Genomic DNA, 13,812 nt, shown 5'->3' on the forward strand with positions numbered 1-13,812 from the left:
GTTTGATGTCTCCTGGAGTACGATTATCGGGGCAACGTCCTGAAACGGTCAACGATCCGCTGCCAATGATCCGTCGAGACTCTTCCCAAGATTTGTGTACGGGATTTATCGCGATCGGTGACGAAGGTAACCGAGCATAGGACCCGATACCGTGAGGATCCGCAAAGGATTGATGCTTCAACGAGACTTTGCCAGAGTAGTTTTTCTCCGGTACGACTTATCGGTCAATTTTGCAAGCGCGCTTCCGCCGCGCCGTTTCGTCCCTGCTTCTTCTTACGGTCCCCGAGCCTCGGCGGACTCTCAATTTGCATTCCGACGTAGTCCAGACTACGCCACTTCCTGTTCGCCACGAAGTCGACGAACGAAACGACGGCGACGTTCTTCTTTCGACACGCGTGACAAAAAATAGCCCATAATTGACCGTGCTGATTTGCCGAGTTTCGCCATTCGACGATTCTGTGTCAGTTTTCTTGCGTGCTGTTCGAGTAGCGAGATTATTATCAGAGCGAACTAGGTCTCACGGCTTTCCACAAACGCAACCGAGACATGCAGGGTGTCATGTTTTTCGGGACGCTTGGAACATTCCTAGATGTAAATCTGTTGATGAATAGAAACAATTAGTCTTGATTAGTCTTGAAATCGTGATAACTACCTAAAGGTAAGGATGCGTAAGAAAAATAGAAGAAGAAGAGGAAACTCAGCGGACAGCCCAAGACCGTAGCGAAGAGAAGGTGGGAGCACACAAGCCCCATCGCTTTTCCGTTTCTCCTGCTACTTCGCGCCGAAAGCCAGACTACCGGCAGTCCGTTCAGTCTTGTTTCAGTCATCCTCAGGCACGCGTAGATACGCGTTACCGTATCGCGGACAAGACATTGCCGGTTGCCGCTTCTTGTTTACATCCCTTTCGTATCGTCATCGCGCAATCATCGCCGTGTCTAACAAACGCGATCGCATTCGTCGTCGTCGTCGTCGTCGTCGGTGGTGCATACGTACGATCGCAGGTGAGACAGAGGAAATTGTCTCGACTCGCAGGAGCCGTGTGGCCAACAAAGCGGAAATAATGCGCGGAAGTCGTGGGACGATCCTCGTCCTCTGTACGATGATGTATTGCCTGGTGAGTCTCAACTTGATCGTTTTCACGAGCATCTCTCGTGATTTTAAATTAGCGTGCATCGAGTTACTTTTCTCGTGACACAAACGAGAGTGAATGCCAAAGCGCATTTCATTCAACACGTGCATGCGATTCGCAAACGATTTGATAGGCGTCACTGCAATCTCCGCGTGGATTTCGCTTTGAGACATTGACATGGTTGACATTGCGTAGTAATTGATATATCTATATGTATAAATAATCTCACATGACGAACAAGAAAGTTTGCGTGGGAAGAATGCAAAAAATTCCAAATCATTCAAGTTTGTATAATAATAATTGCTATTATATCTCGTGTATATGTATATTACAATTTCACTTACAGAGTCAAGTCACCCTCTCTAAATAGCTGCAATTAAAATTAAGAGAGAGAGAGAGAGATTCGACAAAAATCTTTGACTCAATGCTGCATAATTTTATGGTCAGGCCCTCGTTGGTCCGTAATGGTCTTCCGGCGGGACGAACGTTAAGTTTATGGGCGACGACATTTATACGTACCTCGTCGGTACGTACGTAGAATTACAATATTTCTCACCTGACGTTGCGGGTCATTGGACCCTGACACGTCGGCTGGCTACGTCGCCAAAGTGTCGTTTGTTGAATATGTGAGTGGTGTTAAAAAGGAATGCATTCCGGGGCTGCGGCAATCTCCTCTATATTATCACTCGGGTCTCTCCTCTGCGAAGAAGTAAATATTTTACTTTAAGGGTACGAGCAACGTGTTGCTGCTATGCTTAACTATGCTTAATGATCGCCGTAAAGCGTCATGTGCGTGCGATGTGCCGTGATTATCTTACGATTACGATATCACGCGCTTTACATCGCGTGCCTTTCCTGTAAGAAAAGAGACGAACTGAAAGAGGGACAACAGAAAACTCGTTATGCACGATATTTTCGAGGACTTTTCAATATCCTCAATTTCAATGTATTTATTTTACACAAGGTTACAATGACATAAATATTCATTTCAATTTACATTTTTAAGTCATACTAATCGACTCTTATTCCACACTTTTATTATGTGCAATGCATTTCTACATATCATTGACCATTCAGCGTGCAGAATATTAAATTAAACATTAACCATTCATCTCTTTTATTCAACTTTTAATGGGGGCTTAATGGGATCAGAAGAGCACACTGAACACATGCGTGGTTCATTACATATTGATTAATGATAGAAAATATAAATGATGGAAACTTTGGAATTCATGCTTTCATTACAGTCAGTTCGTTATAGTTCTTTGCGGTTGCATATCCATACATACATTAATACATTAAAATGCATCAAGCATACAGTTAGACTTTGAATAAAAGAAAAAAAGAAGATTTAGAAATATTGGGGATGAAAACTTTACGAAATTTGAATAATTCTGGAGACACTGTGTACATTACTTGCATCTCAATCAGGTAAATATTCGTTTGTAACGATACTTACAGTACTTTGTATAGTTCTCGATACATCTCTCCTAGAACTAAAGATTCCAAATCATTATCCATCAAGCGAGCTCGAGTTTCATTAGTTTCTTTATGGTTTCTGCGTACGGCGGTAGTTGCAATCCCATCTGCAACGACGCACGGGGCTGGATATTGGCTCGTTTCTTTCCTCTGCTTCGTATTATGCAGTCTACCTTTCGCCTCTTTCTTGCCGTTGTCGCATCTGTTATTGCGAGCGACTTCATTTCGCGTTCGAGAACGAGACCGATATCGGTGCATATATAGGATGCCCTATATGTATATAAGAGTCAATATATATGAGTCAACGAGATATCAACAAAATCAAATCAACGAGAGCACATATAATAGTTTTCAAATTTATTTGCAGATGCTTTGTCTAATTCAAAGCTGTGATGTTTTCTGCAAGATGTTGTCAACAAAATAACTTTCTTTTCAAGTTGCACAAATATGAGTTTAAGATTTTCTTTATTCCCCACCAATAAAAATTAAACTCGCGAAAAGCTGCATATAGGTATTTGAAATCATTTGTAACTGTTGCTAATCGATTGTACATTAAGCAAAATGTATTAAAATCAAAATCAGAGAGACTATCCCACAGTTTTCTCAAGACATCCTATAGCTGAGAAATAATCCTCGTACAGAGACATGCAGTTAGTAGGAGACATACGTATCACAAGATACTCGCAACAGGATTTGCATATGAAAAAGGTTGACGAGAATCGAACATTAGAGCAACAAGATTAACGTGTAATTCGTCTTGGAAAGATTACAGATGCAGGTAGCAGCGGTTAAAAGTATCTACGCGAGCACCAAGTCTGACCAGAAGTCTCTACGGTTTTTGCTCCTTTTCTTGTCAACCAGTTCTTTCTGCTCAAGCCCTTTTTCCTATCTGAATTTTTGCTCACCCAAGTGTAGTTGACGGTACATATACGCGTGTAGAACGCGATTCTATGTTGAGATCGAGTACCGGTATCCCATGGGATAATTGCAATGATGTTTGATACTTCCGCACAACGCACGGAAAGCATTGCCATACCTCGTGATCGGCAGCCAACAATTATTCTCGCGGTACCGATCGGACCCTTCGACCCGTCTTACGGTATGGTACATCAACAACCAAGTTAGAAATTAACATGAAAGATGATTGGTGCAAAATAAAAGACTCCGCGAATGTAGTCGCGTTCTCCGAAATAATGTTCGATTCCGCGTGCAAAGATCGCGACTATCGCACCGATTACATTCGAAACAACGTTATCGTGTGCGAGTCTCGGAACGTGAAGATTATTTCGCACGTTGCTGACCATGAAATTGCCGGCGTGACAACGGTGGCACGTGCTCGTAAATCTCATTGCTCGAGATGTATGTACGTACGGATTCCTCGATCGTGTACCGCGTTGTCCTGTTGAGACAGAATTTACTGCTGCATTAAGGGCACGCTGCGCACGTAACCATGCGGCAACAATAATTAACGATGTCGCATTGGATTATTCCATTGATCTAGAATTCGCGGAAACATGGTCGATTCCGTCCATTCGTAAATTATATCAGTCACGATACAACCCGCAATTTTCAAGATCGTGCTAGACATATTGCTGATTTACGACATAAAACGATATCGACACCGACTCGAATTGAAACTGGTACTGCGATCGCGATGAACGTACATCTCTGTTAAATATCAGTGAACTTTTCGATTCATGCTCCTCTCTAAAATCTTGTGTATATCAATCTTCTTCACATTTTTTACACGTTTTCGCTGTAGCTGCACAATATGTAATATAAATATGTGTATTGCGTTTACTATTATTTTTCAAATTTATGTTTATCGTTAAACCATGACATAGGATGTTTTACAAACTGACGAGAATTTATTTCAAGTTTTAGTAATAATAGCAAGCGCTAAAAGAAAAGACTTTTGCATACACCTAATAGTAACTTTATTATACCGTGAACGCGTTTCTCTTTTGATATTTCACGTGTGCTTATGAACGCTTCCAGAAACTTCGATCTCGATATGGCCGCGGAGAATCATTCGAACAATGTGCGGGTCGCGCTCTGCACAATGCCGACCAGTCCAGAAGAGAGGGTGCATCGTTCGCTGCTTCATAGCAAACGCGCGATCACGATTTGAGAAAGGATAAGCGATCGCATGAAACGTATATCGTAGTGTCGGTGACTGATGAAGAGTGATCCATCTTTCAAGTAATCTTCAACGATTGGATTATTGAGTTACATTCTAGCCTCTCTTATCAAAGCGTGTCAACAGAGATAAAACAAGTCTCTCTTTGATTGATACTGTAATTTAAAATCATTTTTCTAATGCGACATAGATTACAAAACGGATATATTATAGTAAATATATAATGATAACGAGATAACAAATATCTGTCTAAGATACTATTATTCTAAACTTTCTTTAGAATATATCGATCCAAAATATGCAGTAGGTATCTATGCCGCACATTGCAACGCGCAACGGCTGGATGGCCACAATCCTTTTCACGCTCGCTCTCTATAAGGGAATTACGTTCGAACGGAAGAAAGGATGCACGGTCTCTCAACTGCATTCCATGGTACCTGTAGGCGCATCCGCGCGATTATACTTAACTGAACCATAACTTAACCACCGCAGTAAAGCATCGGGAGAGACGCGGCCGCGAAACCTGCATCTCGTTGCTTTGTTTCGCGAATGTATCGCAGATATGCAACGCGATTCGCCGATCTATATCAAATATCGACAAAGAGACTCAAATGTTCAATCAAATGGTTTTCAACAACGATATACAAGATATAAACAAAGCATCATAAGATGCACATTATAATAATACTTTGTACATGTGTGTTTCTTTTCTTTTTTTTATATTTTTTATATGACTCGATCATACGCATATAATGTTACGTATAAATGCAATCAATTTTAAATATTGTTCCTCTCTTTCTTTTCTTCGCTATTCTTCGGCATTAGAGTTGAAGGGCGAACGGAATTTCTGCGTGAGAACCGGCGCTACAGATCGCGATCGTCCTCGGTGCCGCGGTGCGTGCTTCTCCTTGGAACGGTCGTGGCTGCTGTATATTCTGCGTTTAAATTGGCTCGGCTCGTTAGGCATAATTAAGAGTCGGTGGGAGGCGTTTGCGTTGAATATAAAATTCCGTCTTGCCACCCTTGGGTGCAGCGCTACACGCGCTGCGCTCGTGCGTTGCATTTCCACGTGCACGCAGCGTTGCGTGCAACGCCCGATTAACCCTCTCCTGGTTAGGCGGATTAATGTTTTTCTGGAATATTCCACGTGTGCGTGACTATGCTACTGTGCAACTAAATTGCCATGATAAGATGAAATGTATAACGCTCGTGTTTTTTTGTTTTTTTTTTTACAAGAAAAAACAGCAGATAATAGTTCCTTACAGATTAATACATACGTATAATGGCACTCACACAACGGTAGAAGCAAGCGTAACGTTAACGGACATGGATACGTGTATGCCTTTACTGCGCCTTTTTACTCTTTCTTTCTTTTTCGTCAAGTACCGACGACATTGAAATAACGCGTTTATTCAGGAAGGCGCATCCATTATTCATCAACACGCGACTGCATCCGTTTGGACCCACGGTTTCGCTCGAGTGATGCGTTTACAGATTACTCCCGCCAAATGTAAGACGGCGGCTCGTGATTCAGAATGCATGGTAATTTTGTTTCTCGGCAGCGCACAAGACGCGCAGGTGTATCCGATCGATCGCTTTATACCGTTCGCTCAAGACTGCTCACTGTACGTGGAAACACGTAAAAGTTCCTCTTAAATTGGCTCGGTGGATCGGTCGAGTCGACATTTTTTCGGGTTTACCGTACTCTTCGAAACGCGGAAAGATTAAGACAGACCAGTTTACGTTTGAAGATCGTAATGATAAAAAAAAACTCGTTTCTCGAGAGGGATAAGATTATGTTGTTTATACACGTATATAACTCACATATAAATAAGGGACTTTTACTTTTGAAGAGAAGAAAGAAAAACAGATATCTTTGAATATTTTTCGATATAGGTAATCAAATTAAAACTCGTACGAGTAATGTCCAATTGTAATTTATAATATCTTTCAAACGTGGTTTCAAAAGTGCATGTTTCTTCAGAAAATGTCAAAGATGTTTAACGTTTTTTGCTTCACTATTCATGTTCACCGTTCGTAAGAAGAGCAATATAATAAAATGGAAGAAAAATCAACTACTTTTCCAAGTTTCGAAAAAAATGAGAAAAGTTAAGGAGCTCTCTGCGCGCGGCTCTTTTTCCGTTTAGGATGAAGTAAAAAGTCGCGAGATTTCCGGAGGATTCTCCGGAAGAGAAATAAAGAAACCGGTCTCCGGCGATCGGGATGCAACCACTGCTAATCCGTCAGTTTGGCAATAACTTTGGCGTTGATCAGCATGCGTTATTCACTGGAGCTTTACCGTTGTTGTTCGTCAGCGAGATTCGCTGACTCTCTTCCGAATAAAATTGCGCACACCACCTAACTGAGGTACACACGGTGCATGCTAACGGTGCATACGCGCGCAACGGATGTCGTGTCACCTTGCGGTGCTCAAAGCTTCCAACCGCGAATCTGTTTCCACTTCCACCTCCACTTCCACTTCCACTTCCACCGTGAGTACAAGAAGGTCGGCCGACAGTTTAACCGGTGCTCTACGTTCTTTGCAAATGCGATCAACGTGTCTCCGCGTTACTGTTAAGGAAGAAATGCGGAAAATTGACGAGGAATTTGCCACGGCTTTATTATAAAGATTATACCGAAATATATATAATAATAAACTATATTATTATATATAATACGTTTGCATATTTACCCAAAGTTAACGAGAAACTAGTAAAGTTGCAAAAATAAAACCTACACCGTTCACGTGAGTTCATAATCACGTGGATTCACAACTCAGAAATCTGTTATCTCAAATTTGCCGAATTTTATGTTCCTTGTTCCTCGAGTTGTCTTGAAAGTGAGGCCTTTCTCCAAAAATTTCGGCATTTAATTTTCAGGTAAAATCTCAAATATTAAATATTTAAAAACTAAGATTAAGATAATTGGTTAATTTGTTTACGCGACATCGGTTAATGCCACACTTCTTGCACGAGTGCATGGGGCTTGTGGATGCGCGCGAAGATGCACAGGCATTGTTTGTAGATCGTGGGAAACCGGGAAGCGATTAGAGAGAGAAAGAGAGAGGTGAAGAAACGGCTTGGTGCGTATCTGCTAGGCACCCATGCGGTGCAACGTACGATCGGCACGGAAGAATAATCCGCGGAAGCGGCTTCTGGAAGGTCACGAGAACGCGCGCCAGCATGAAAAGAGAGTCTCAATATGCATCTTCATCTAGCTCGACTTGTGTCAACGTAATTGGCTTAGAAATATTAGATCCTGCGATTAAGTAGCTTGTAAGCAGTAACGATATTTAAAAGAGGAGCTTATCTCGAGCTTTCGACAAGAGCACAAATTCCAACTGTACTGCTGCGGCGTATTCGCAGAACTGGGTCACGCGTAAAAGCAGAGCACGCTTCATCCTCGACCTTCTTGCAGAGATTAACCTCACCCTCACCCGCTTCGACAAGCGTGAGGCTCGGCGACGAGTGCAACCGGGATCGGGATTGCGAGGTCAGCGTCGCTAATAGCCACTGCTACTTGGGTTATTGTCGGTGTCAGCCTTTCTTCGCCGGCTACAATGGAACTTATTGTCTCGAATGTAAGTTTTACTTCAAAATTATATTCTGTTATTTGTTCCGACTCCTTTGTCCCGATGTTCTCTCTAAAACAATGTTGGAAATGAGTGCTTGTGTCGTGTCACCATTATTTTTACACGATACGATCAACCTTGTTGTTTGTTAGTCACGTTAGTCATGTTAGAAAAAAAGGATCTGCATTTTTATTTCATATATTTTATATATTTTAACGTTGCAGCGACTTTACTGGGCAATGACTGCCTCGTGAAGGAACAATGCTCCTTAAAAGTAGCAAATAGCAGCTGTCTCGAGGGCGTATGCAGATGCGAAGAGGGACACTTGCAGTTTCGCAGGCATACTTGTTTGGAGCGTGAGTATTATAACGTATTATTGATTATTAGAGCGAGAAAATCGATATTAACAGAGATCGACAGAGGAACAGTTTTTTATTATACTCGCGGTGATGAATAAACAAATCTAATGTGTAGCGGCAAAACTTGGCGAGGTGTGTTACGAGCACGCTCACTGTCGTCTTTGGGACCTCGAATCGCACTGTGACTTTCTGATTCCGGATTTGTTCGGTCGCTGCCAATGCACCGCACCGATGCGTCGCGAGGGTGACGTGTGTCGACCTGACAGTCTCGTGAGACCCGCGCCGCTTCCGGAACATCTGCCTCCCCCTCAGGAGCCGATAATAGAGTACGTCATCGAGAATAACGAACGCGATAAAGAGGTTGTCACCGAAGAACAAAAGGGCGAAACTCAAACGGAACAAGATACAGGTAATAAATTACACGCGTAAATTGCTACATAACACAATTTTATATTATAACATAATAGGTACAAGACTGTTCATGCACTTGGTCGTTGGCACATATTTCTTTTTTCTTCAAAACTGTTATAAGAATTCTGCCTGCATTCCTTGGGGTCCTATGTTTCTAGCTGGTAGTCGGATTTTCCATATCCGTACGAATACAACGGGAATTTGCGAGACGCAGCAGTTTCGTAGTCCGAAAGCATTCGAGCGGATTAAGTAGATGAGGCGATTCGCATTCTTAATTAGCACGATCATTAGCGAAACACCAGTGGCATTTTCCCGCGAATGTGAATGTGCAAAGAATATTTCACTTGCCATGCACGAGTACAACGTGCATCGCAACTCTATTCACGCACGAAACTTTATCATCTCTCGTCAATTTCGAAAAATTCCTACCATCATCAGTAAATCTAAACTCATTAATTAGATAATAAGAGAATTATATGACATTTTAATTGCGCAAGATTCAGATTATACTGTTCCGATGTTCCGTTTTTTCTTTCTGGTAGGTGTTCAAATATCCTGGCTAAAGAACGCAACGATGCTTCTGTCGACGGAGGCTCCCAGTCAACTGGTACCGGTGAATCTGGTGACTAGACCGGCGTTGGGTCCACGACCTGGAACTAACGATCGTCCAGGGCCAAACGAACTCCCCGATGATGACGACAGCATCGTCATCGAGGCAGAAGTCACCGAACTCGCGCATATTACCACTACTACTACTTCGACATCCGGTGAGATTGCATGTGTGTGTGTGTGTGTGTGTGTGTGTGTGTGAATCACATTACATACATTTTTACAAAATTACCTACATATATGTACGCTGTAAGCTGTAACGAGTCGTACTTGCCTCCAAGTTTCACACGTTCAATCTTTGAACAAAGCCACAAGTCGATTTAACTCTCACCCTCTATTTTCCAGCACCGATAAAGACGGATCGTCATGAGAGCACGATAATGACGGCAATTAGCTTGGGCTGGCCGTGCATCGCCGATCTAGAGTGCCGAATGGCCGATCCGATGTCGCGGTGCATCGGCGGCGTATGCGACTGCAGTTTTCCTATGAATGGCAGTTGCAGCGCACGTAGGACCGGGTGCGCACCGGGCACGTTCCAGTGCCGATCGTCTGGAAGCTGCATCAGCTGGTTCTTCGTCTGCGACGGTCACGCCGACTGCACCGATGGTTCCGATGAGGAGTGCACCGGCCCCCGCTGTCCGATGCAAGCGTTCAGGTGTAACGACAGCGACGTCTGCATATCGAGATCTGCTTTGTGCGACAGCAATCGCGATTGTCCCCACGGCGAAGACGAGATTGGTTGCAATAATCGCCGAAGTTAGTATTCTCACACCTTCCGTCCTCTTGTCTATAATTATATAATCTTGTCTAATACTTAATTGACATTTTTTTTCTTAGTTGTCTTCTGCAATATTACACAACTATAAATTAAGATATTTTCCCTTGTGGAAGACCTTTTCTCAGTGGTCGAGTCACACTTCTGTTTCTCACGCTTATTTTAATTTATATATATACGTGAAATTTGCACAGAATGTCCTGAAGGTGCGTTCAGATGTAACAACGGTCAGTGCCTACCGGCATACGAGTTTTGCAACGCGGTGGTGTCCTGTAGAGACGGTAGTGATGAGCCTAGAGGAGCTTGCAGGACGCGCAATCGTGGCCGAATTTCCGCGAGATTTTGTCCGTTCAGATGCGACAATGGCAGGTGCCGTTCAGATGCAATAACTTGTAGCGGTCGGGACGGATGCGGCGATGGTTCTGACGAGAAAAATTGCAACGTCTGCAGTAAGTATTTCGTTGTGTGTTTTTTTTGTAGCAAATAAAAAAGGTTTTACAGTTGCAATTTGATGCATCGGGAGGCCGTTGTCTGAATCCGTACGCTCGTTCGTTTCCTACAGTCTAACGCGAGGTAAAGTTACGCTCGCGTGTAATTAGAGCGGGATGCATCGATTACGCACACTATCTTCCATAATAATCTCCACGCGCATCCGGAAGAAAATAGCGAGAAATTACATAAATGAATTAATCATAAACAAGCATGTAGATCCCGAGACGGAAATAATTCACGCGCGCAATTTGGAGGCATCGTCCGTACAGATTAGCCTTTTTACGCGAGTTATTTCACGCGATCGAGATGAAAGGTGATTATGTACTCTCGTGGACAGCAGTCGGGGCAGTAGCGGAAAAGAACGTTAGGAACGTTACTGGAAAAACCAAAATTTGACGTCTACAATCATTTATTTCATTCATTAAAACGCGAAAAGATCGATTTGCGGTAGAGCGCCTTCAATGAGGCAACGTACTATTAGGTATAAGTACGTATAGGTGTTTTAGTCTTTTTTCGCAACGCTCTGCTATTGTTATTTAACCTTTTTAAATAAATTTTCGCTTTTTTAGAGATTTTGAAGAGTTGGTGTCAAAGTTTGTAAAACGTCATGATTTAACGACAAACATTACTTTTAGAAACGATGACGAGCTACATATGTTTTTCGTATTAAAATTTTTATTAAAATTTCTTTTGGGCTTGGACCGAAACGTTTTTCCGCAATAACTGAATTGTACTGCATATATTATGCCTCTAAAAAGCGGAAATGTGCAAAGAATAACTAAAACTTTGGCATATACCTAATACTTGTTACGAATCACATTAGTTTATCGTCAAAGCGGCACTCCATCCCTTTCCGATTACTGATCACACTCACACTCGTGGCTTATCATTCCGTGAGCGTGGGCACAATGTTCCACATTGATGTTTGCGACAGGATGTCGATTATCGAGCTGGCATGTTGCAGGATGCAGCGAAACGATCTAATCTCTTGGCCAGCCGATTTTCTCGTTGCGTCGCGTCGCCTCGTCGAACAAAAGCAGAGGGAGGAAAAGAACAAGCTATCAACCGGCACGTTTGATGCTTTCGCGCGAAATAGATGCTCGAGAATATCGAGGCGGGGCTACAATAAGTAAGTGTGACCAAAGATCGTTAAGCCGTATCGGGGCGATTCCGACTTTCAACGGTCCGCGATCTCGAGATTGAAAGGATCGTTTTTACTCGGACTGGACCCGACAATGGCTATTAGAACGCAGTGAGAATCTTCCGTCGTACCTGCTGCGCGAGCTCCCTCGTTAAGTCGAGCCGGACCAGTGACCGCCGCCGCCGCCGCCGCCGCCGCCGTAGCGAGTCGTCGGGAGAAATGATTGCACTTGTGCAATAATGGAACTTAATCGCGTATAATGATACCGTAAGGCGGGGATAGTTTGCATCAACGGGATAACTTGTCCCGCAACGAATGAGCAGCAATGAGTTCAAGGCTTATCTTTCAGATATCTGGGTACTACACAAAGTACTGCGCGTCTGAGGCTGCTGCTTAACAGGCTTAACAAATAAAACATAGTATAATCTCAAATTTAGACAAGACTATACGATTAACGTTATTTACACTGTTATTAGGCAGATGCTAGTTTACCTAAGGCTTAAGATAAGCCCTGATGCAGCGTCATTGTGTCATTAATAACAAGACAAGACAAGGGTATTTTGAAATAAACGATAACTCGTCAAGACAACATCTTGGAAAGGTCAATCAACTTTAGAACAAAGATTCCCAATTCGAAAGTTTTACGTTCATGCACCATATGTATGTATCTTGTAGACGGAAGACGCAATATCACGGATGAATTGTCATTAAAAAGCACATGCGAAACGCTTATAAATCAGCTCGCTTATGTCATAAAGCAAAATTATCATAAAACGAACGTGAGTGATAATGCGCCTTCCGCTGAATCTCAATGTCGCACATATTTATTAATGTAGGCATCAAAAAAATCGCTTGGAGATAGAGAGGAAAAGAGAGAGAGAGAGAGAAAGAGAGAAAGAATAGAGATATTTTCAAGGTATTAAGAATGTGTACAGATAACATAAAATTATCGAAATATCATTAACTGTAAACAAATATTTTTGTACAATTTATATATCTATCTTTTACATGTCGATATGTTAATTAGCATTTCGATAGTATTATATCTGACGCGTATCGTTTGATATATTATATCCAACTTTTATAATTTGTGTCGTGTATCGTGACGCAAGATAAAATGTAATTTAACAAATTTTAATAAAAACTACAAGTGGATATTTATCACATTTAGTTTCGTAACAAGAATCTATACTTCCTCTCCAATTTCACATTTCTTTATTTACCTAAAGTACAGTGAAACTACTAATATACCAAATGACGATTTTAAAAGAGTGAATTACTTGATTATATAACGAATGCATCTTGTGCAGCGTGCTCTAAGTTTAAATAAAATGCTAACGTTGTTAGCGAGTAATTGACAATTGAATTTCCATCATAGATCAATGCGTGAAGCGATATACATCATTGGAAATATACATAGCATATAAATGAGAATAAATTATATGATCGGAGCATCAAGATTCGAATATACAAAAATTGTGGAGCTATTGCTTATCATATTGTATACATATATATATATATATATGCGGTAGCATGTCAAAAGTGGAAGTAAAAAATTCCAACACCTCGTGAATCTCTATGCAACTCAATGTCGGCCGATGTTGGTCCCGGGCAATTCCGCGACTGCGTGTCTAGCTTCGCCGGTGCTCGTCGATAACTGTCCGCACGATATATCCCGGAACGGTGTGCACGTGCCGCAGCATCAG

General features: G+C 42.1%; 1 protein-coding gene across 2 annotated transcripts; it reads left to right on the forward strand.

Annotated features, from left to right (window-relative positions):
- The first annotated feature begins 816 nt into the window (after positions 1–816).
- Positions 817–13,272, forward strand: LOC105279178. Of its 2 annotated transcripts, none has more exons than XM_020031607.2 (8): positions 817–1,114; positions 8,166–8,328; positions 8,544–8,675; positions 8,794–9,087; positions 9,632–9,856; positions 10,044–10,454; positions 10,668–10,922; positions 11,930–13,272. In XM_020031607.2, exons 1-8 carry the CDS (start codon positions 1,061–1,063, stop codon positions 11,947–11,949), a joined length of 1,554 nt encoding a protein of 517 aa, XP_019887166.1. In that variant the 5' UTR covers positions 817–1,060; the 3' UTR covers positions 11,950–13,272. The 2 variants fall into 2 exon arrangements, with proteins under 2 accessions (XP_019887166.1, XP_011337073.1); XM_011338771.2 differs by lacking the exon at positions 817–1,114 and adding an exon at positions 2,850–7,981.
- Positions 13,273–13,812: the final 540 nt, after the last annotated feature.

Source organism: Ooceraea biroi, chromosome 2 (assembly GCF_003672135.1).
Source record: "Ooceraea biroi isolate clonal line C1 chromosome 2, Obir_v5.4, whole genome shotgun sequence".
Taxonomy (NCBI): domain Eukaryota; kingdom Metazoa; phylum Arthropoda; class Insecta; order Hymenoptera; family Formicidae; genus Ooceraea; species Ooceraea biroi.

Bases quoted from the DNA above. Each gene is read 5' to 3' on its own strand.
- LOC105279178 (XM_020031607.2), top strand. From the start codon at position 1,061: ATGCGCGGAAGTCGTGGGACGATCCTCGTCCTCTGTACGATGATGTAT. The intron at 8,329-8,543 runs GTAAGTTTTACT...TTAACGTTGCAG, and splicing joins TGGAACTTATTGTCTCGAAT to CGACTTTACTGGGCAATGAC. The intron at 8,676-8,793 runs GTGAGTATTATA...TCTAATGTGTAG, and splicing joins CAGGCATACTTGTTTGGAGC to CGGCAAAACTTGGCGAGGTG.